General features: G+C 39.7%; 1 protein-coding gene across 13 annotated transcripts in view; it reads left to right on the top strand.

The window, feature by feature from the left end:
* Positions 1-23,619, top strand: part of DLG1 (discs large MAGUK scaffold protein 1) — a 243,260-nt gene that overhangs the window by 4,910 nt on the left and 214,731 nt on the right. For all 13 annotated transcript variants that reach the window (XM_062209736.1, XM_062209726.1, XM_062209746.1 and 10 more), the window contains exon 4: positions 18,519-18,685. In XM_062209736.1, coding sequence (XP_062065720.1) covers positions 18,519-18,685 — 167 coding nt within the window. The remainder of the gene's footprint in view (positions 1-18,518; positions 18,686-23,619) is intronic.

The following is a 23,619-nucleotide window of genomic DNA, read 5'->3' as shown; positions in this document are numbered from 1 at the left end:
TTTTGAAATTTTTTTTGTGTTTTATTTATTTAAAAGGCAGAGAGACAGATCTTCCATTTGCTGGTACATTTCCTAAATCGATAAGCCAGGAGCTCAATCCAGGTCTCCCATGAGAGTGGCACAGGCAATGGCTCAGGTACTATCTGCCCCAGCCACCTAGGTTGCTCATGAGCAGGAAGCTGGAACTAGGAGCAGAGCTGGGACTGGTACCTAGGAACTCTGATAAGGGATGCGGACCTCCCAGTGGTATCTGAAGCATTATGCCAGACATCTGCCTCTGCATTTTGGTTTCTAAGATCTGAACTTTAAGGTCCAAATGGATGACTAAATTTGATTCCTCTGAAAAGAACAAAAAAAGAAAGGAAGGATAATTTTTTAGTTATTTGTTTTATTTAATAGGGTCACTGTAGAAAAGACAGTATGACTTATTTGACCTCAGTTCCTTGTATATGTGGATATAATTTTTATGTACTTCAAAAAGTTTATGGAAAAAGGAATTAAGAGATAAGTATATTTTGGTGCAAAAAATTTTACAATTTAGTTTTTCTAGTAGGTCTTTTTTCATGAGCTTTTTTTTTTTTTTTTTTTTTTTAAAGATATTTACTTCGAAGTCAGAGTTACACACACACACACACAGAGAGAGAGAGAGAGAGAGAGAGAGAGGTCTTCCATCCTTTGGTTCATTCCCCAACTGACTGCAACAGCCAGAGCTGTGCCTATCGAAGCCAGGAGCCAGGAGTTTCTTCCAGGCCTCCCATGCGGGTGCAGGGTCCAAGGATTTGGGCCATCTTCTGCTGCTTTCCCTGTCCATAGCAGAGAGCTGGATTGGAAGTGGAGCAGCTGGGACTCGAACTGGTGCCCATGCAGGATGCTGGCACTGCAGGTGACAGCTTTACCCACCATGCCACAGTGCCAGCCCCTAATGAGGTTTTCAAAGCCCCTTTGTATGCATGGATTTCAAAACTTTTTTTTTTTTTTTTAATAAAAATTTATTTGAAAGAGTTACAGAGAGACACAAAGAGGGAGAGATCTTCCATTCACTAGTTCACTTCCCAAATGAACTCAATGACCATGGTGGGGCTGGGCTTTCTGGGCCAGGCCAAGTCAGGATCCTGGAAGCCCATCTGGGTCTCCCACTTGTGTCCCGGGGCCCAAGTACCCAGGCGCATTAGCAGGGAGTTCTGTTAGATATGGAGCAGCCTCTGCAGCTGGGAATCCCAACCAACACCCATGTGGGATGTATGTGTCCTAGGTGGCAGCGGTTTAACCCACTTTACCACACCTCTGGCCCCTAGACTTCAGAACTTTTTGCACTGCAAATTTATCTTTAATTCCATTTTCAATGAACTTTTAAAAAATACTTATTTATTTGAAAGAGTAATGGGAGGGGGAAGCCATTGTAATCCATAAGCTGTACACTGGAAATTTATATTCATTAAATAAAAGTTAAAAAAATAAATAAATAAATATGAGATGTACAGGAAAAAAAAAAAAAGAGTTACAGAGAGAGTGAGCGAGAGTCAGAGCACTTCCATCTGCTGATTTGCTCCCCAGATGGCCACTAAGGGCCAGGGCTGTGCCAGACCAAAGCCAGGAGCTTTATCCAGGTCTTAGAAGTGATTGGCAGGAACCCAGACACTGAGGCCAACTGCTGTTGTTTTCCCAGGCCATTGGCAGGGAGCTCGATTGGAAATGGAGTAACTGAGAATCAAACTGGGGCCCATATGGGATGTCAGTCTATCAGGTGGTGGCAGCAGCTTTACTGGCTATGCTGGCCTCTCCTTGAACGTGTTTTTTTTTTTTTTTTTTTTTTTTTAAGATTTATTTATTTATTTGAAAGGCGGAGTTAGAGAGAGGCAGACAGAAAAGTCTCCCGTCCGCTGGTACTCTCTCCAAAAGGCTGCAACTGCCAGAGATGCGCCAGACTGAAGCTAGGTGCCAGGAGCCTCATCTGAGTCTCCCATGTGGGTACAGAAGCTGGAACTCTTGGCCATCTTCAGTGCACTGCTTTCCCAGGTGCCCCAACAGGGAGCTGGATGGGAAGTGGAACACCCAGGACTTGAACTGGTGCATATATGGGATACTGGCACTGCAGGTGGTGGCTTATCCCTCTATGCCACTGCGCCTGCCTCATCCATGAACTGTTTTTTTAAGATTTATTTATTTGTATGAAAGGCAGAGTTAGAAGGAGAGAGATCAAGAGATCGAGCAAGTGAGTGAGCTTTCATCTTTTGGTTCACTCCCCAAATGGCCAAAATGGCCAGGGCTGGGCCAGGAGCTAGGAGCTTCTTCCAGGTCTCCCATCTGGTACAGGGGCCCACGCACTTGGGCCTTTGGCTACTGCTTTCCCAGGCACATTAGCAGAGAACTAGATCAGAAGTGGAGCAGCAGGGGCTCGAATCAGTGCCTATATGGGATGCCAGCACTGCAGATGGAGGCTTAACCTGCTATGCCAGACCCGTCCATGAACTTCTTAAAGTACTCTAGTAAATAGACTAAACTCTTGCGTTCGTGAGAAGGCTGTGATGTAGATGTTTAGTGATGTAACTAAACAGAATCTGTACTTCATGTGAGTATCTATCTAGATTGAGGGTGGGTTGCTGTGTTTGGAGGTGTTTTTGACATTCTGCCTCACCTGTTTTGATAGTTTGCTTCCTAATTATTAAGTTTATATTAAGTAAACTTAGAGGGTTTTATATGTTTCCATATGATAATTGGATTGTTGATGCCATTGAATTAATGCACTCTTGTGTTTGGGTTAATTTATTAACTTTTTTCAAGTCCATTTGTGTCCATGGTATGTACTCAAAATCCTGGGTTAACTGTTTTTTCTTTCAGTAGATGGCACTGTCTTCTTCTTCTTCTTCTTTTTTTTTTTTTTTTTAAATCAGGCAGAGTTAGAGAGACAGAGAAAGGTCTTCCTTCCGTTGGTTCACCCCCCAAATAGTTGCTGCGGCCGGCGTGCTGTGCCAATCTGAAGCCAGAAGCCAGGTGCTTCCTCCTGGTTTCCCATGTGGGTGCAGGGCCCAAGCACTTGGGCACTTGGGCCATCCTCCACTGCCTTCCCGGGCCACAGCAGAGAGCTGGACTGGAAGAGGAGCAACTGGGACTAGAATCTGGTGCCCCAACCGGGACTAGAACCCGGGATGCTGGCGCCGTAGGCGGAGGATTAGCCAAGTGAGCCGTGGTACCGGCCGGCACTGTCTTCTGAGCTGGTTAATACCTGTAGACTTTGAGTTAAAGGAGACATGAGTCTTGACTACCTGAGTTATTTGAAAGTCATTTGGGACTTCGGTTCTTGACTTCCTTAGTTTGGAAATAATTTGCTTAGGCTAAAATGAATTTTCTAGTTATTTATTTGGGATGCTGAGTGTCTTTGGACATGCAATCTGCACTGATTATTTAAGCTAGAAGTTTTTATTGATTGAGTTCATGCATTGAAAAAATAGTACTTTATAAAGGGTTTGTTGTTAAATGCTGATTTTTTTTTCCCCTCTGTAGTTGATACATAGTACCTTGAGTTACTCAGAAGGACCTGGGAGTCATGATTACTGTGTTGAGTGTTTTTGCATTCTTAATGGCACATGAAATAATGGTGCATTTTATGGTTGATAATGTTCTTTACTTAATGAAATACAGAAATCATTGTTCTGGCTATGATACGTGGTGTGATATCCTTGAAGGATTACTTAAAGATTTAAAAATTACTAATAGAAAAGTTTCTTTTGGTTTCAGTGTATAAGTTGCTTCTTTAGTGTTAAATATTTATAGCTTAAAAAAATTCATGAGCCACAGGTTTGTTTAAAATGTATTCCCCCATATTTGGTGATTATTTTTGTATAATTGGGAGATAAGGTATGTTTAATTTCACTCTCTGATTTAGGTGAGAACAATTTTGCTTGATTTTTATATTTTTGCTTTCTGCTTATGTATTGAAAAAGTTTGTGGGTAATACAGGCTAGATATGGTTGTATTAGCATCAGAGCGCAGGTGTTCAGGTTCATAATGGTTTCAGGCTGTTCCTAATTATAAGGTGTATGAGATCTGAAGTAAATCTGGTAGACAGATTTCGTACCAATGAGGCCCCTGAAGTTATTTCTTATGTGATCAGGGGACTTGTTTGCTTTCTTTTTGCACAGGAGAAAAATCTGGGCTCAAGATCAGCTGGCTTAGGAGAGTGGAACACATTGAATATGATTTGTATATTTTGTCTGCAATAAATAGCAAGCTTTTTTTTTAAAAAAAAAGATTTATTTATTTAAAAGGGAGAAAGAGAGGAAGAGACAGATCTTCCATGTGCTGGTTCACTCTCTAGATGACTGCAATGGCCAGACTGTGCCAGGCTGAAGTCAGGAGCCAGGAGCTTCATCTGGGTCTCTCACGTGGTGGCAGGGGCTCAAACACTGGGGGCATCTTCTACTGCTTTTCCCAGGCCATTAGTGGGGAGCTGGACCGGAAGTGAAGTAGCTGCAACACAAACCAGCACCAATAAGAAATGCTGGCATCACAGGTGGTGTTTTTACCCACAACTTCACAATACTGGCCCTGCAAGCTTATTTTTTAAAAAATTATGTATATTTGTGGTTTACAAAATGATGTTATGGGGCTTGGTGTTGTGACATTCGGGGTTAGGCCTTTGCCAATGACACCAACATCCCATACCAGTGCCAGTTCGAGTCCTGGTTGTTCCACTTCTGATCCAGCTCCCTGCTGATGGCCTGGGAAAAGCAACAGAAGATGACCCAAAATACTTGGGCCCCTGCATCCGTGTGGGAGACCCGGAAGAAACTCCTAGCTTTGGCCTGTCCCAGTCTTGGCTGCCATCTGGGGAGTGTACCAGTGGCTGGAAGATCTCTCTCTCTGACTTTTAAATAAATAAATAACAAAAATAATACATACAGATATAAAATGGTTACTATAGCAGAGTAACACTGTCATTGCACATCTTTCTGTCAAAAGCTAAAATTACTTAACAAAAATCCCTAGTACAATTTTATTTTAGTCTTCATGTTGAACATTAGATTACTAAATTTGTTCATGCTACATATCTGCCATTTTTGTATCCTTTGACCTGCATCTCCTCTTTTTCTCTCCCTCTACCACCTGTGTTAACCACTGCTGAATCCTCTGTTTATTTGAGCTTATTTTTTAATCCACATATATATAAGCTCATGCAATATTTTTATTTCTGTCTCTGGCTTGCTTCTTTCAATTAACATAACATCTTCTAGGTCCATCCATGTTGTGGCAGATGACAGGATTTCCTCCTTTTTAAAGCCTGAATAATATTCCATTATATATGTGTGTGTGTGTGTGTGTGTAGCTACATATCACATTTTCTTGTGAATGAGTGGATGTTTAGATTGTTTCCATTTCTTGATTATTTTGAATAATGATGCAATCAGTGAACCTGGGAGTGCAGATAGGTTATAGGTGATGATTTTGTCTCCTTTGGAAATGATATACATATATCCAGAATTATTGCTGGATTGTGTGGTAGTTCTGTTTTTAGTTTTATAGGAACCCTGAAACTGGTTTTCATATGGCTGTACCAGTATACCTACCTACCAGCAGAGTATTAGGGTACCCTTTTTTCCACACACACTCTTGCCAACATTTGTTATCTCTTGTCTTTTTGATAGTAGCCATGTTTACAGGTGTGAAATAATATCTCATAGTGGTTTTGGTTTGCATTTCCCTCATGACCAATGATGTTGAGTACCTTTTCATATACCTTTGACCATTTTTATATTATCTTTGAAGAAATGTCTGTGCAGGTCCTTTGCTCAGTTTTTAATCAGGTTTTTTGTTTTTCTGGTATTGTTAACTCTTTATCAGATACATGGTTTGCAGATATTTTTTCCTGGCCCATAAGTTGTTGATTATTGTTTCCTTTAATAGCAAACTTACTTCATTGCAAAATTTTATTTTAGTTCTTCAGATATTTGCTAGTGAATATGGATAATGTAGTAGTTCCCAGTTTATTTGTTGCTACTGAATTAATCTTAATTGTTTCACTAGTCTTTGTCAACATAGTAAAGGACATTACCATGTCCTTATTTGTAGATACTGGGTCTCAAAAGTATAATTTTCTTATCTTAACCATTGAAAAATATACAGTTCAGAAATGTTAAGTATATTTATATTGTAAAATAGATCTTCAGAACATTTTCATTTTATAAAATTGAAATTGAATTGTATTAAATAACTGCCAGCCCGCCTCCACACCCCCCCCCCCCCCGCCCCCGGCCATTCTCCTACCCACTAAACCCTGATGACAACCATTCTACTTTCTATGAATTTGACTATTACATATGTTGTGTAAACAGAACCCTATAGTATTTGTTCTTTTGTGACTGAATTATTTCACTTAGTGTAAAACCTTCAAGGTTTGTCCATTTTACACTGTGTGATAGGCTTTTCCTCCCTTTTAAGGTTGGGTAATAGTCTGTTATATGTATATCTTACATATTTTTAAAGATTTATTTATTTATTTGAAAGCGTTAAACAGAGAGAGAAGGAGAGGCAGAGAGAGAGGTCTTCCATCCACTGGTTCACTCCCCAGTTGGCTTCAATGGCCGGAGCTGTGCCAATCTAAAGCCAGGAGGCTGGAGCTTCCTCTGGGTCTCCCACATGGGTGCAGGGGCCTGAGGACTTGGGCCATCTTCCACTGCTTTCTCAGGCCATAGCAGAGTGCTGGACCAGAAGTAGAGCATCCAGGACTCGAACCAGCACCTATATGTGATGCCGGCACTGCAGGCGGCGGGCGGCTTTACCTGTTACGCCACAGCGCCAGCCCCATACGTTTCATTTATTTATCCATTGATGGGCATTTAGATTGCTTCCTCCTCTTGGCTGCTGTGTGAACAGTGCTGCTGTGGAAATATTTCTTTGAGGCTGTACTTTGATTTCATTTGTGTGTGTGTATATATATCACACACACATATATATAACCAGAAGTGAGATTGTGGGATCATATGGTAGTTATATTTTTTGTATTTGAGGAACCACCATGCTGTTTTCCATAGTGGTTGCACCCTTGTACAATCTCAACAGATTGTACAGGGTTCTGGTTTTTCCATCTCCTTGCCAATGTTTGTTTTCTTTTTTTTTCCACAGTAGCTATCCTAATGGGTATGAGAGTATGTAAAAAGTAATAATGATGAATACTCATTGAGCACTTTCTATATAGTGGCATAAGTATCTTATTTAGTCATCATATCCTGTAAGATGTTTACCTGTGAGTGATTACACTGCTCTATAGATTAGAAAACTGAGATATTGAGAAAGGACCAGACTTATCCATGGACATTCAGATACTAAGTTGTGGAGGCAGAAATTGAATTCAGCTAATCTGAATCTAGAGCCTGTTTGAACCTTCTCACCTTTAACCTGTAGGATGTTCTTTGTCTTTTTTTTTTTTTTTTCAGAGTTAAGTATTTTAATATAATACAGCACTCAGGAGCAGGCATTTAGCCCAGCAGTTAAGACCGATATTGGACTAACTGGGTTCAATTCGTGGCTATAGCTTCTGACTCCAGCTTCCTGCTAATGCAGACCCTGGGAAGCAGTGGTGATGGCTCAAGTAATCAGGTCCCTGCCCTCTATGTGGAAAACCCAGATTGAGTTCTTAGCTCCCAGCTTCAGCCCAACCCCATCCTGGCTATTGTAGGCATTTGAGGAATGAATCAACAAATGGGAGATGAAGCTCTCTCTCTGTCTGCCTCTCAAATAAGAAATTTTTAACTGTAAATTCCATCATTATAAAATCATTCCATCAATGTAAACATTCACCTGCAGATCAACATCTCTATTAAATACGCTTGTTTTTAGGGTAGTGTTTGATGTGTGCTATCACCACTGCCTGGCAAACTCTGCACTAGCGATCAGTACCTGGAGTCAGGCATCAAATGTAGGTACTGTGATGTGGTACAGGGAAGTCTTAACCGCTAGGCTAACACCCACCCCATGGAATTTACACATTTGGAAAAGTGTATTTACTAAATCATCAAGGTTTTAGAGCTTTTAGATAAAGTGGTAAAATATCATGATTCCTTGGATTTTTTTTTTTTTTGCTTATTTTGGCCCCATTGATGTTACATTTTGATTTATTATTGACTCACTGCCCATGTTTGTGTGTGTGTATGATTTTTCAGGGTAGATTGGAGCAGGGAAAACATAACAGGATATGAAATAGACTGATGGCTAAGATTTTATGGAATTAAGAATTTATTAACCTTTTATTTAGTGGCTTTAATTAGATTGAGCTATTTATTTGCTAATAATTTCGTTTTACTTAGTACTGTTTTAAAACAGAGTTTTGAGTATGTTGAATTCTCTTTAGTACTTTACAGAACTCCAAAAGTATCTAAATATTTCTTCTAAGGCATTTCATGTATTTGGGGGTCATTTCTCCAGAATATAGGATTTAGACTTGGACCAGATATTATATTTAGTTGTCTTGTCTCTTTACTTTGATTTGGGCTCATTTCCATAGCCTGCTTTTTTTTAATGACATTGACATTTTTGAAGAATACAATTCCCTTCCACTCTCACTTTTCTGCATAACATTTCTCATTTTTAGTTTCTCTGATGGTTGCTTTTGGTTAGATTCAGGTTATGCATTCGTGGTGAAGGTTTCTGCACATTCAGAGGTATATGATATCACCCTTCATTGGTGATGTTAATTTGGATTATTTAGTTATATATTGTCCAATTTTTATACTGTATTCACTTTTTTTTTTTTATGAGTCTATTTATTTACTTGAGAGAGTTAGAGGACAAAACAGAAAGAGAGGTCTTCCATCCACTGGTTCATTCCCCAAATGGCTGCAACAGCTGGAGCTGGGCCGATCCGAAGCCAGGAGCTTCTTCTGGGTCTCCCATGTGGGTGAAGAGGCCTAAGCACTTGGACCATCTTCTACTGCTTTCCCGGGCCACAGCAGAGAGCTGGATGGGAAGTGGAGCAGCTGGGACTAGGATCAGTGTCCATATGGATTGCTGGCACCACAGCAGAGGCTTAGTACCCTACACCACAGCACTGGCCACTCCCCTCATGTTTTATAAGCAGTATGTGGGAGAGACACTTTAACACCATGTATATATCCTCTTTTTTGGCAAAATTTCCATCTAGATTTAGTATCTATTGGTGATTCTGGCCTGAACCAATTTCTTTTGTAACAGCAACAATCCTCCGTTTTCCAGTTAATGGCACTTTGCTGTAATCAAGAACTCTTTTTATCCATCAGTTCACCAAAAATGAATTTGCAGATTTCTGTTTTGGTAGTTTATAGTTTATTACCAGTAATGATTTGGCTGTTCAGATTATCTCTGATTTAATTATCTCAGTTTTCTAATCTATAGAACAGTGTAATCACTCACAGGTAAACATCTTACAGGATATGATGACTAAATAAGATACTTATGCCACTATATAGAAAGTGCTCAATGAGTATTCATCATTATTACTTTTTACATACTCAAAAAATGGGGCAAGTCATAGGATATAAGAGCAAGCATGAAGGAGTCCCCAATAGCTCAATCAGAGATAATTCTTAATTTTTGTCATAATAAGATGTATGTGAGGTTCATCATAACACCTGTTCTGTACCAACCCTAGAATTGACTATTCTCTGAGAAGCTGTATGACTGATCGTGAAATAATATCTAATGTGTTGAGATAATTTTGTGCACCGGCTTGATGTCTGCCCATTTCTAGCATATAAAACAAACCATGTGTAATATATTCTTTTTTTTTAAAAAAAGATTTATTTATTTATTTGAAAGGGAGAGTTACAGAGAGGCAGAGAGAGAGAGGTCTTCATCTGCTGGCTTACTCCCCAAATGGCTGCAGCGGCCTGAGCTGGATTGATCAGAAGCCAGGAGCTTCTTCGGGTCTCCCACATGGGTGCAGGGGCCCAAGCACTTGGGCTATCCTTTGCTGCCTTCCCAGGCACATTAGCAGGGAGCTGGATTGGAAGTGAAGCAGCCAGGACTTGAACCAGCACCCATATGGGATGCCAGTGCTGCAGGTGGTGGCTTGACCCACTAAGCCACAGCCACAGCCCCTATTTGTACCATTTTTAAATAACTGCCTACATTATTTAGATTTTCAGTAGGTTTATTAATGGTTTTTAAGGAGCATTTAGGTTTATAATTTTTCTGAATGATAAGTGTTGCATCTGTATATGCATTTGTGTTCCTTATTATTCTTAGGACCAATTTCTGGAAATGACTTGCTTGGCCAAAGGGGGTATGCATTTTAAGGCTTTTGATGTAATTTGTTAAATACTCTTATGAATGTTGTATCAGTTTAATTTTGGGGAGCAGTATATGGAAGAATGACTCATTTACCATACCTTAGATCATACAGAATATTACCTATCTTACTGATAATTTTGCTGTTTTATTCTGTATTTCTTTGGTTAAAGAAATAACCATGAATATAAAAAAGTCTTTTGGTTGTTTTCTTTGTGAATTGTCTGTTTATATCATAGGCAACCACTCCCTACCTTTTTCCTTTTTCTTAGAGGTATAGATTTTCATTAGGCATATCAACTCTCTCTATTATCTAAGTTGCAAGTAATTTCCTTTGTTTGCCATTTTCTTCTTTCTTTTCATTTACTCGTTTTTTTGTTTTTTTTGAGAGAGAGAGGACTTTTATCCTCTGGTTCACTCCCCAAATGTTGACAACATCCAGGGGGCCAAAACCAGGATCCAGGAACTCAATACAAGTCTCCCATGTGGATGGCAAGAACCCAATTACTTGAGCTTGAATCAACCCAGGTGTTGGGTATTAAACCTAGATGTGAGATGTGAGCATCCAGCTGACATCTTGACTAGTGGACTAAACATCTGTTGGGCCCTTTGTTTTTAGACTTGGATTAAAAAAAAAAATGGCAGTGCAAGAACTCTATGCAAGAACATTAACAGATTCAATAAAAAGTAAATATATGAAAAAATGAAGTATTTATATATAGTTAGCTTTACTCCTTTCCTTTTTTAATGCCGTCTGCCCTTAGTATGCTTGGAAAGGCTGCCCCAATCTTGCAGCCTCCTTCTATCGCCTCTAAGATTGTTATAGTCAGTCTCCAAGGTTATGAAAACATTCATCTTTATTAAAATTCCTTCAAGACTTTTTAAACATTTTAATTTTTAATGCATTTGGAAATTATTTTTATATAAAGCATGCTGTTACGTAATTTTTAAAATATGGATGTTTACATGATTCCTGTATACATTTCAAAAATTGTTAAAGACTTACTTTTCAGCAGTTTTTGGTTCACAAAACAATTAAATAGAAAATACATTTCCCTTGGATGGGTGTTGTGGTGCAGAAGACTCATTGCATATTGGAATGCTGATTTGAATCCTGGCTGTTCAGCTTCCTATTCCTATATGATGGCCAATGTGGAAAACTAGGATAGAATTCCTGGCTCCTGGCTTTAGCCTGGCCCAGCTTCAACTGTAGGCATTTTGAAAATGAACCAATAGATGGAATTAAGCTCTCACTTAATTGCTATTGCTTTCACTGTGCTGTGGCATAGCAAATGAAGCTGCTGCCTGCAATGCCGGTTTCCCATATGGGCACCTGTTTGGCTGCCCCACTTGCTATCTAGCTCTCTGCTAATGTGCCTGAGAAAGTAGCAGAAGGCCCAGGTGCTTGGGCCGCTGCACCAATGTGGGAGACCCAGATGAAGCTCCTGGCTTTGCCCTGGCCCAGCCCTGGCTATTGGGCCATTTGAGGAGTGAACCAGCAGGTGTAAGACCTCCCTTGTCTCTGCCTCTCCCTCTCTCTCTTTCAAATAAAATAAACAAATATTTTTTAAAAATATTTGAGAGCTACAGGGGCAGAGAGAGGTAGGTTAGGCATAGTTTACATGGAGATTCATTTGCACATTTGTTGTATTGACACATATATACACCATTGCAGATAGCATAGTTTCACTACCATAAAAATCCTTCAACTATTTGTCCTTTCCTTCCACACCACACACCCACAACTCATGGAAACCACTAAGCCACTGACCTTTTGAGAACAGAGTATGCCTATCCACCTATCTTTCTACTTTCTCCATAGTCTTGCCTTTTTCAGAGTGTCATATAATTAGAATCATTAAATATGTAGACTTTTCAGATGGGCATCTTTAACTTAGCAATGTGCATTTAAGATTCCTCCATGGCTTTTCATGGCTTGATTGCTCTCTTTTCCTTACTGAATAATACTCCCACTGTATGGATGGTCACTTATTAAAGAATATCTTTGTTGTCCCCAGATTTTATCAATTATGAATAAATCTGGTATAAACATTTATGTGAACATTTTTATGTGGATTTAAGCTTTCAACACATTTGGGTTAAATACCAAGGAGTACAGTGCTAACTCATATTTTTGATAGGCAGAGTTAGACAGTGAGAAAGAGAGAGACAGAGAGAAGGGTCTTCTTTTACCATTGGTTCACCCTCCAATGGCCTCTGCGGCCGGTGCATCTCGCTGATCTGAAGCTAGGAGCCAGGTGCTTCTCCTGGTCTCCCATGCAGGTGCAGGGCCCAAGCACTTGGGCCATCCTCTACTGCACTCCCTGGCCACAGCAGAGAGGTGGCCTGGAAGAGGGCCAACCGGGACAGAATCCAGCGCCCCGACTGGGACTAGAACCCGGTGTGCCGGCGCTGCAAGGCAGAGGATTAGCCTATTGAGCCGCAGCGCTGGCCAGATGTTGGGTTTTTAAGAAACTTCCAAAATGGTTTTCCAAAGTGACTATACTATTTTCATTTCCATGAAGAATGTGTTGCTCCATATTCTTGTCAGCACTTGATGTTGTTAGTGCTTTGGGTTTCAGTTGTTTTATTAGGTGTATACTGATATCTTGTTTTAATTTGTACTTTCCTGGTGACATTTGATGTTGGTCATCTTTTCTTATGCTTGTTTGTCATCTCTGTTTCTTCTGTGATCAGATATGTTTTTATCTTGTGCCCATTTTAAAAATTGGATTTTTTTTTTAATTGTTGAGTCTTAGTTCTTCGTATACTTTGGCTACCAGTCCTTTGTCAGATATCTGTTTTGCAAATTTCTCTGTGTATGGTCTTCTTTGCATTCTCTTAGTTTTTCTTCCGCCATCAAATAAAATACTTTCTAATAGACTAGAAATGTTGCTTATGTTAAATAAGTACATATTCTTGGGTCTGTGTTTAGACTTTCTACTCTGATCCGTAGTGTTGCCTTATTTATTGAGAATGTTTTATGATTTATGAGTTTCTTTGTTTAGGTTTATGTAGGATGTCACTAAAAACTCAAAAAATTTCTTTGTCTGTTTGAAAATATCCTTCCTTCTATTCCTTAATCCTCTTTAAAGATATTTATGAAATTCTGGACTTCCCATTAAGGTTTGGTGTTTGTAAACTTTGGATTTTTACCAAGTAAATAACAAAAGCAATGAAAACTTTTTACTTGAAAAATTTACTTGTATTTAGAGACCTCTGAAATATGTTATCTTAGAGATCTTAGAGATTTCCAGAGATTTTCTTCTTTAATAGATAGGAATGATTCTGCTTTGTTCATTGGACTACTCCTTGTCTTTAGGTTTAATTTTTGAGACTTTGGGGCCAGTGCTGTGGTGTAGTAGGTATAGCCGCTGCCTGTGGTGCTGGCATCCCATACAGGCGCCCGTTGGAATCCTGGTTGCTCCACTTCTGATCTAGCGCCCTGCTAATGCACCTGGGAAAACAGCAGAGGATGGCCCAAGTGCTTGGGCCCCTGTACCTTTCTCCCACCTCCTGCCTCCTGTCTTGGGATCAGCCTGGTGTGACAGTTGTGTTCATCTGGGAAATGAAGCAGCAGATGGAGGGTCTCTCTCTCTCTCTATCCCTCTCCCTCTCTCTCTAACTCTACCTTTCAAAATAAGTAAATAAATATTTTAAAATTTTTTGAGAGTTTTTAAATGTACATCTTGGAACTTTTTGTGACCCAATAATTTAGATCTTTATTCAGGAACGGTACTTGTAGGGACCTAGTTTAGTCCAAAACAGGGAAAGTACTTGTAGATTATAAGTGGAAAATGAGGAATAGTCTGTAATAAGATTGACCCCAATAGTTTCAACAGAATTCATGTTACCGCTGGCGCCGCGGCTCAGTAGGCTAATCCTCCGCCTGTGGCACCGGCACACCCGGTTCTAGTCCCGGTCGGGGCGCCGGATTCTGTCCCTGTTGCCCCTCTTCCAGGCCAGCTCTCTGCTGTGGCCCGGGAGTGCAGTGGAGAATGGCCCAGGTGTTTGGGCCCTGCACCCCATGGGAGACCAGGAGAAGCACCTGGCTCCTGCCTTCGGATCAGCACGATGCGCTGGCCGCAGCGGCCATTGGAGGGTGAACCAACGGCACAGGAAGACCTTTCTCTCTGTCTCTCTCTCTCACTGTCCACTCTGCCTGTCAAAAAATAAATTTAAAAAATTTTAAAAAAAGAATTAATGTTACCAATTATATATATTCTAAAGTGACATTTTTCCCCTAATATTTGAACTTTGAACTCCTACCTTTTTTTCTTTCCTTAATGCATCATTATTTCTAATAGAAATAATTTTTTTGAAGGTACTAAATAAGCATGTAATGAGTTATTTAAATTATATATCTATGGTATGTATGTAGGTGAGCTGTCTGGTTTTTTAGTTTAGTATGGAATCATTGTCATCTCAGTCCTGTTGAATACTGTTGTGCCCTGCTATTTTCTTCTTATAAAAAATGTTTATTTGAAAGACACACACACACGCACACACACACAGATATTCCCTCTACTGGTTCACTCCCCAAATGCCTGCAATAGCCAGGGCTGCTCCAGGCCTGGAAATCAATCCAGTTCCCAAATCTGGGTGACAGGGACACAAGTACTTGACCCTTCATCTGTGGCCTTCCAGGATGCTCATTAGCAGGAAACTAGATTGGAATCTCAGTAGAAGTTGAACCATCACTCCCATATGGAGATGCATTTCAACTAGGCACTCTGATATTTGATGCAGGCATCCCTTGGAGAAGCTTAACTTGCTATATGCCACAACAGCCCCCTCCCATTTTCTTTACATATTCATAGTAAATTTAGAGTTGAACTCAAGGTGATGGATTCTCTTCTGGGGACTGGTTCATGTCCCTTTGTGTCCCCACTGCTCCACTTCTGATCTAGCTCCCTGCTAATGACCTGGGAAAAGCAACAGCAGATGATGGTGTTTGGGCCCCTGATGCCCATGTGGGAGATCCAGATGAGGCTCCTGGCTTCTGGTCCAGCTCTGGCCATTGTGGCCATTTGGAGAATGAAATCAGTGCATGGAAGAGCTATCTCTCTCTGTTTCTTCCTCCCTCTCTGTAACTCTGACTTTCATAATAAATGAAATCTTTTGAAATATTCAATTTAAATATAAATGAAATAATTTTATGTAGAATAGTCAGTTTGGTAGTTCCAGATAAAATAGTGCTGGGGGATGTGACTTTTGAAGCATTAATTATTTTGCTAAAGTTCCATTTTCTTTCTCTTTTTTAAAAAAGATTTGTTTAAGCAGAGTTACAGAGAGAGGCAGAGAGAGAGAGGGAGAGAGAGAGGTCTTCCATCCACTGGTTCACTCCTCACGTGGCCACAATGACTGGAACTACCCCGATCTGAGGCCAGGAGCCAGGAGCTTCTTCCTGGTCTGCCACACGGGTGCAGGGACACAAGAGTTGGGCCGTGTTCTACTGCTTTCCTAGGCCATAGCAGAGAGCTGGACTTGAAACAGCGCCCATATGGGAAGCTGGTATTGTAGGTGGTGGCTTTACCCGCTGCGTCAAAGTGCCAGCCCCTCCATTTTCTTTTTCATATAATACACACAGACATATATAAAATGAGAAGCTCTTATTATGACATTGGATAGTGAAATCCATAAAATGACTTACATAAACCAAAATTGATCATTGTCTATCAAAGAGTTAAGTTAATTTAATAATTTTAATAGAGTAATAGAAATTTAAAACAAATATTTTAAGCTTCTGTAGTTTCCTAGACTATAGCCATTAAATTTTTATGAAAACCTACCTTTTCAGATTTTTAAATTGGAAACCTGTGGTGTCATGTAATTTTTTCCTTAATTTAATCCATTTCCCAAAGGTATTTCATATTTCCACATTTTAATTCTTTTCTTTTGGTGAAGGTTTTTTTTTTTTTTTTTTTTTTTTTTTTTTTTTTTTAAGATTTCTTTTATTTATTTGAAAGAGTTACAGAGAGAGGTAGAGACAGAGAGAGAGGTCTTCCATCCGCTGGTTCACTCCCTAGATGGCCGCAGTGGCCAGAGCTGTGCTGATCCGAAGTCAGGGGCTTCTTCTGGGTTTCCCACTAGAGTGCAGGAGCCCAAGCACTTGGGCCGTCTTCCACTGCTATCCCAGGCCATAGCAGAGAGCTGGATCAGAAGTTGAGCAGCCAGGACTAGAACTGGCCCCTAAATGGGATGCCGGCGCTTCAGGCCAGGGCTTTAACCCACTGCGCCACAGCGCCGGCCTTCCACCTTTTAATTCTTTCATTACTCTTCTAAAACTTACCCTGTTAATATTCATTGGTTGGATAGCTGCAAATTTTCAAAGTAAACTTACTAATTTAATTCTTTCACAAAGTTTTTTGCTTTTTAAAAGATTTATTTATTCTAAAATAAGAGTTACAGAGAAGATACAGAAAGAAAGAGGAGAGTGATCTTCTGTCTGCTAGTTCACTTCTAAAATGGCCGCAATGACCAGGAGGGCTGGGCCAGGCCAAAGCAGGAGCCAAGAGCTTCATCCCAGTCTCCTACATGGGTGCCTGGGCCCAAGCATCTTCTGCTTTCCCAGGCACAGTAGCATGTAGTTGGATTGGAAGTAGAACAGCTGGGATGCAAACCAGCACCTATGTGGGATATTGGTGCAGCTTAACTTGCTGTACCACAGTGCCAGCCCTCCTAGGTTGCTCTTTTGAAAAGAACTTGGATTATCAGACTGTGGTATATAATAGATGTGCAAGAAGTACAAGAGATTGGTACATTGCTAGAATTTACCATGTTTATGTCTTCAGTGTGACTTTTATTTGTATAGTGACTTCTGGTTTACTTAAGAATTTATAGAATTCAGTGTTAGACTTCCCAGTGTAGAAAGATCTAACGGCAACATAGAAAGTATTGTTTTGAATCCTAGAATGTCATTTTGTAGAAATACTTACCTTGTCACAATGATAATTAATCCTTTTTTTGGTAGTTTTTTTTTTTTAAGATTTATTTATTTGAAAGAGTTACACACACACATACACACACACAGAGATGTCTTACATCTGCTGGCTTACTCCCCAGTTGCCCGCTATGGCTGGAGCTTTGTCAGGGTCTCCCATGTGGGTGCAGGGGCCCAAGGACTTGGGCTGTCTTCTGCTGCTTTCCCAGGCATTAGCAGGGAGCTGGATCTAAAGCGAGCAGCCGGGACACGAACAGATGGTTAGATAATGTGATGCTGGTTTCATAGGTGGTAGCCTAAGCCACCATGCTAGTACTATGCTGGCTCCTGTCTCTACTGTTTTAATGACATTTATAATTCAAATAGTATAACATTTTACTTACATTACTAATGCTTTCAAAACAGTGGGAAAGGAGAAGTAACAGTCTGTGTAAATGTTCTTTATAGCTCCTATGCAGGATTCTACACAGGATAATGACCATTTTTATTGTTATTTTAAATAACAATTCCCCTTCCCTTTAAAAAAAAAAGTCAACTCAAAATTATACCATAGAGGTGAATAAAGAACTAAGTGGTAGTTCTCAACATATAACTCACTCAGAACTACTGAGCATCATGAATAACCAGTGTTAAAATATCAAGTTTATATAATGATAGCAAAGTAATTTTATCTTTCAAATCATCTTGAACTATTTCAATTAAATTTATGGTTTCTTTCAGCTTTGTCATGCCTTTACCATTTTTAAGTATTCAGATTAAAGGATATCTAAAAGCCCTTCTAGTTTTGTTTATAACTTTTTTAAAATAATATTTTAGGTAGAGAGCAGTTAAAACCACTTGAGGGGTTTAATTCTCAGCTTGGCTATTGATGGTAAAGATATAAAATATCAATAATGACTCATATCTGCAGAAATCACAATGATGATATTAGCTACCATCTGTTAAGAACTTTGTGTGTAGGTTTATAGGGTATTGCAGTCAATCCTTGCAGCAGTTCATAGCAGAGGCAAGTTACCAGAGAAGTAAGTTTAAACGTATACATGTAACTACTTGGTAATGGAGTTGGGATTTGAACCTAGCACAGACTTTAAAGTGTGAAAGCCTTCAACTTTATACTGTGCTCTTAAGGTTCTGATATGATTGTGAAATAGTGAAGTGAGAAAGTATTCATTGAAGTATATTAAAAGATTTGATTTCACTAGAGTAAAAAATTTGCTTCTGAGTAAAAGGTTTGTTTTTGTGTTAGGCTGTTTCAGCATTGTGTAGTTTAATTAGTATGAATACTTTAAAATTTTTCTTTTCCTTTCGTCACCTCTAGATATTCAAGAATTTTATGAAGTGACCTTACTGGATAATCCAAAATGTATAGATCATTCAAAGCAGTCTGAACCAATTCAGCCTGTTAATACTTGGGAAATCTCCAGCCTTCCAAGCACTACTGTGACTTCAGAAACTCTGCCAAGCAGCCTTAGTCCTAGTGTAGAGGTAAGATAAATTTTTTTCTGAAGCTGTTTTTCAATGATCAGTTTATTTGGGGTACTGCATTTTTTCGTTTTCTTAGATTGGACATTTTGGAGAAATATAATTTATAATAGAATAAAGAGTAAGCTCAGAATCTGTTGCTCCTGTCTTAAAATATGGTAGACAGTTTGAGGTCTGAAACACTTGTTTTAGACTGTTAAAAAATAAGTTGACCTCAGTGACCTTCCACATGTGTGATCATTAAAATGGAAATTGTACTTTGACAGTGTGGTTTTATCTATTATACTTTTTTAGAAATAGAATATCATTCTGTGATTCTAGGTCATTTAGTTACCCGTTTATCCTAATGATTCTCTACTGGCTTGAAGGGTTGCATTGAAACTCAGTAGGGGTCATATTGGTTTCTTTCCACTTTTCATAACTATCTTAGTAATGTTCTCTTTCTGAGGTGCTATACTGTTGCCAGAGTTGGATATGGAGTTGTGGATCTATGAAGCAATTGTAATGAGGATTCTTCCTGAAAATCATTTGAGGGTGATTGTATGCATTTGATTCTAGTCCCTTCTAGTTAGTACTAGATAATGTCTGGAAAATCAGCTTCTGTTTGGTGAATAATACATTGGAGAAAAGTGGTGAACACAACTAGATGGCACTTTGATAACGAAACAGTTTCTCAGTTTTTTCTTTTATATTAAGTAACAAAGTTCTAAGATTTTGGAATGGAAGCAATCAGAGCATCTCTGAACCCTTGCCTTCATCTTAAAGATGAGGAGACTGAGCCAGATGAAAATTACTCGACCCAGTTTATTCTGCTAGTTTGGGCAAGTCTATTTTTGGTGTCCAGATCTCTCAACAATCAGTTCTTTCAACAATCCTGATATGACCTTATATGTTTGTCTTTGATGAAATCTTTAGGGTAATAGTGTAAATGTATCATTTTATTTAATCTTTTATTTTTTCCCATCACTTTTTTCTTGGATAATTTTGCAATCCCATCCCCTTCTTTAGTTAATATATCACTTTTTGTCTTTTTCAGTAGTTTGCATATGTGGTTCATTTCAAATCAATTTTAAAATGTCTAAATCAGTTACTGCTGTGGTTTGAATGTGTTCCCGCCAAAATTCAAGTGTTACCAGTGTAATAGTGTTAAGGGGTGACTAGTCCCTGAGGACTCCTCACTCATAAATTAGGTCCTTGTAAAGAGGCTTCACTCTGTTTAGCTTTTTTTAGCTTGCCCTTCTGCCTTCCACCAGCCAAGAAGGTCCTTACTAGACAGGATTCCTAGATCTTGGACTTTTCATCTTCCAGAATTATGAAGAATAAATTTTTGTTCTTTGTAAATCGGCCAGTCTCAGGTATCCTGTTATAACAGTACAAAATGGACTAAGAGAGTTATGCAGTTTCTATTTCGCATTTATTGTCTTAGTCTTGGGTTTAAAAATTTACTTATGAAAAAAGCATGTTAAACATTAGGAGAATTGACTTTTTAAATTCATTTATTTACTATTTTGTTCTGTTTGATTTATGATAATCATTGTAATTATAAAGCATAGGGTTTTATAGTTGATTTGCCTATTTTATAGATGTTTAGATTCTGGCTGGCTCGATGCAACCAGTGAAAGTAGTATTCATTAAGGTAGAGTACCAGTATAGTTTTGTATGCTGTAAGTTTATTTCTTCATAGATTTCACTCATAAATATCAACAGTGCATTGGATTCCATTAGAAATGGTGTTGGAGGGATGGGCATTTGGTATAGTAGTTAAGACACTCCTTGGGATCCCCACATCCTGTATTGAAGTACTTGGATCTAGTCTTGCCTTCTTTGCCTCCAGTCCAGCTTGCTGCTAATGCATACCCTGGGAGGGAGCAGAGGATGGCTTACATACTGGATCCCTGCTACCCATGTGGGAGACTTGTGTTGAATTCCAGGCTCCTGGCTGTTGTGGGTATCCTGAAAGTGTACCTGAGGATGGAAATTAGCTCTCTGCCTTTCATATAAATTAAAATAAATAAAAACAATATTCAAAACATTTCAACATTATTTTTTAAAAGATATATATATATATATTTTCTTTTTGACAGGCAGAGTGGATAGTGAGAGAGAGACAGAGAGGAAGGTCTTCCTTTTTGCCATTGGTTCACCCTCCAATGGCCACTACGGCCGGCGCATTGCGCTGATCCGAAGCCAGGAGCCAGGTGCTTCCTCCTGGTCTCCCATGGGGTGCAGGGCCCAAGGACTCGGGCCATCCTCCACTGCACTCCCGGGCCGCAGAAGAGAGCTGGACTGGAAGAGGGGCAACCGGGACAGAATCCGGTGCCCCGACCGGGACTAGAACCTGGTGTGCCGTCGCCGCTAGGCAGAGGATTAGCCTGTTAAGCTACGGCGCCGGCCAAAAGATATATTTTTTATTTGAAAGGCAGAGTTACAGAGAGGGAAAGGCCGAGATATCTTCCATCTGCTAGTTTACTCCCCAAATGCCCACAAAGGCCAGGGATGGACCAGGCCGAAACCAGGAGCTTTTTCTGGGTCTCCCATGTGGGTGGCAGGGTCCCTGGTACTTGGGCCATCTTCTGCTTCTCCAGGCACATTAGCAGAGAACTGGATCAGAAGTAGAACAGCCAGGACTTAAACCAGTGCCCATATGGGATGTCGGAGTTGAGATCAGCGGCTTAACCTGCTATGCCACAACACTGGCCCTGCATTTCAGCTTCTGTAAACTTCTAATGCACTCATACCTGTAGTACTGTGTTCAGCCCATTTTCTGCATATCCTGAAAGATGTATTATGGACATAGACACGTTAAGTGACTAGAAGAATAAGAACATTCAGGCTCTATAAATGTCAGATCTTATTAGTTTGGAAAATGAGAAGAGAATATGGTTTTAAGATGTCGTTTAGTGCTTGGTACATGGAAAATGCTCTGGTAATGTTTGAAACCTGTTCCCATTCATGGAAGCTCTCTGTCTTTTTTTTTTTTTTAAACATTTATTTTGTTATCATTTACTTGAAAGGCAGGAGTGATGGGAGTGGGGTAGGGGAGAGGGACAGAGAGAGAAAATCCGTTATCTACTGGTTCCCTCCCCAAATGCCTGCAGCATCCAGGGCTAGGCCAGACTGAAGCCAGAAGCTCAGAACACCATCCAGGTTTACCATGTGAGAGGTGGGACACAAGCATTTGAACCACCATCAGTCGCATCAAAATGCATTAGCAGAAAGCTAGATTGGAACCAGGGGAGCCAGGACTTGAATTGACATTCATTGTATGGGTGGCTTAACCTGCTGTGCCACAGTATCTACTCCATGGATACACTCTTCAGTAGAACATTGGACTGTGTCTGTGAACTCCTAAATTTTAATTTTTTATTTTATTTAAAAGGCTGAAACAGACAGATCTTCCATCTGCTGGTTCACTCCCCAAATGCCTGCAATAGCTGGGGATGGGCAAGCCTGAAGCCAGAAGCCTAGAACTCAGTCCAGGTCTCCCTAATGGGTGGCAGGGATCCAAATACTTGAGTCTCCTGGTGCTGCCTCCTGGTGTGCGCATTACTGGGAAGTTGGATTACAATTGAAGGAGCTGGGACTCAGATCCAAGCACTGAATATGGGATTCAGGTGTTCTGGTGGAGTTTTAACCACTGCATAGAACACCTTTCCCCTGTAGATTTTTTTTTAAAGATTTATTTATTTATTTGAAAGACAGAGTTAGAGAGAGGCAGAAGCAGAAAGGCAAAGGCAGAGTGGGAGGAGGTCTTCCACTTGCTGGGTCACTCCCCAAATGGCCGCAATAGCTAGAGCTGGGCCAATCCGGAGCCAGGAGCCAGGAGCCAGGAGCTGCTTCTGGGTCTCCTGTGCAGGTGCAGGGGCCAAAAGGACTTGGGTCATCTTCTACTGCTTTTCCAGGCCAGAGCTGAGAGCTGGATTGGAAATGGAGCAGCTGGGACTCGAACTGGTGCCCATATGGGATGCTGGCACTGCAGGCTGTAGATTTTTTATCTGATACACCACAGTGCCGGCCCCTCCCCTGTAGATTTTTAAAAAGGGGGGAACATCTCTCTGTGTGAAACTTAAGTGAACTAAAATTGTTTAATAGGAACTGCTTTTGGAGAGATGTCAGAGTATCTCGAGGCATATTAATCTGAAAATGTAAATAATTTTGAAATGTACTGATGTATAACAATTGAAGTGAATTAAAAAATCCTTGAAATGTTTGGAAATGTAATTCTTATTTTTTGAGGGTGCTATGAGTGAAGACAGTATTCCTGTTACCAATCTATTGATACTTCATTTGGGTGAAAACTTGGCTAAGTTAATATTGACTTACTCTCTTGATTCTCATTTGCTACTTAGGATTCAGAGGTATAACGTTTAGGAATGAAAAGGGAATTAGAGTATCTGCTGACTCAATTTAATACAAATGCAAAATAGCTTTTATTTCACTAAATATAACTTCAAAGATAATCTGAAAATCACAGAACTATTTTGTCTTATGCATTAGGTTATTATTAGATGTACATAGTAATTCTTAGATAAAAATGTGAAATCTCTTGTTCCAACAAAGTTGCGTACAATGAGGTATTGCTGCTTCTATTTCATACTTGTTTTTGTTAGGACTATCATAAAGAGTGTTATATTTGCAAAAAGTATTTGAGATTGCTTAATTTCTACAGAAGCTTTTATTTTCCTAAAATGCAAGTATTTATTTGTCTTTTTTTATGTAACAATAACTGATCTAACTGACCAGATTCTCATTTGTCACTTGGCTTTATGATTGTATAACTTTTTTTCTATTTTTCTGATGTAATAAAAGTAAAATTTATATTATTTATTTATTTGAGGTTCAGAGATAGAGAACTCCCATTCCCTGGTTCATTCCCTAAATGCTTGCAACAGCCAGGGCTGGGCTGGGGCTAGAGCTAGGAGCAGGGAACGCAAGGT

This window comes from Lepus europaeus, chromosome 2 (assembly GCF_033115175.1).
Source record: "Lepus europaeus isolate LE1 chromosome 2, mLepTim1.pri, whole genome shotgun sequence".
NCBI classification, from domain to species: domain Eukaryota; kingdom Metazoa; phylum Chordata; class Mammalia; order Lagomorpha; family Leporidae; genus Lepus; species Lepus europaeus.
This window is presented reverse-complemented; position numbering and strand designations above follow the sequence as displayed.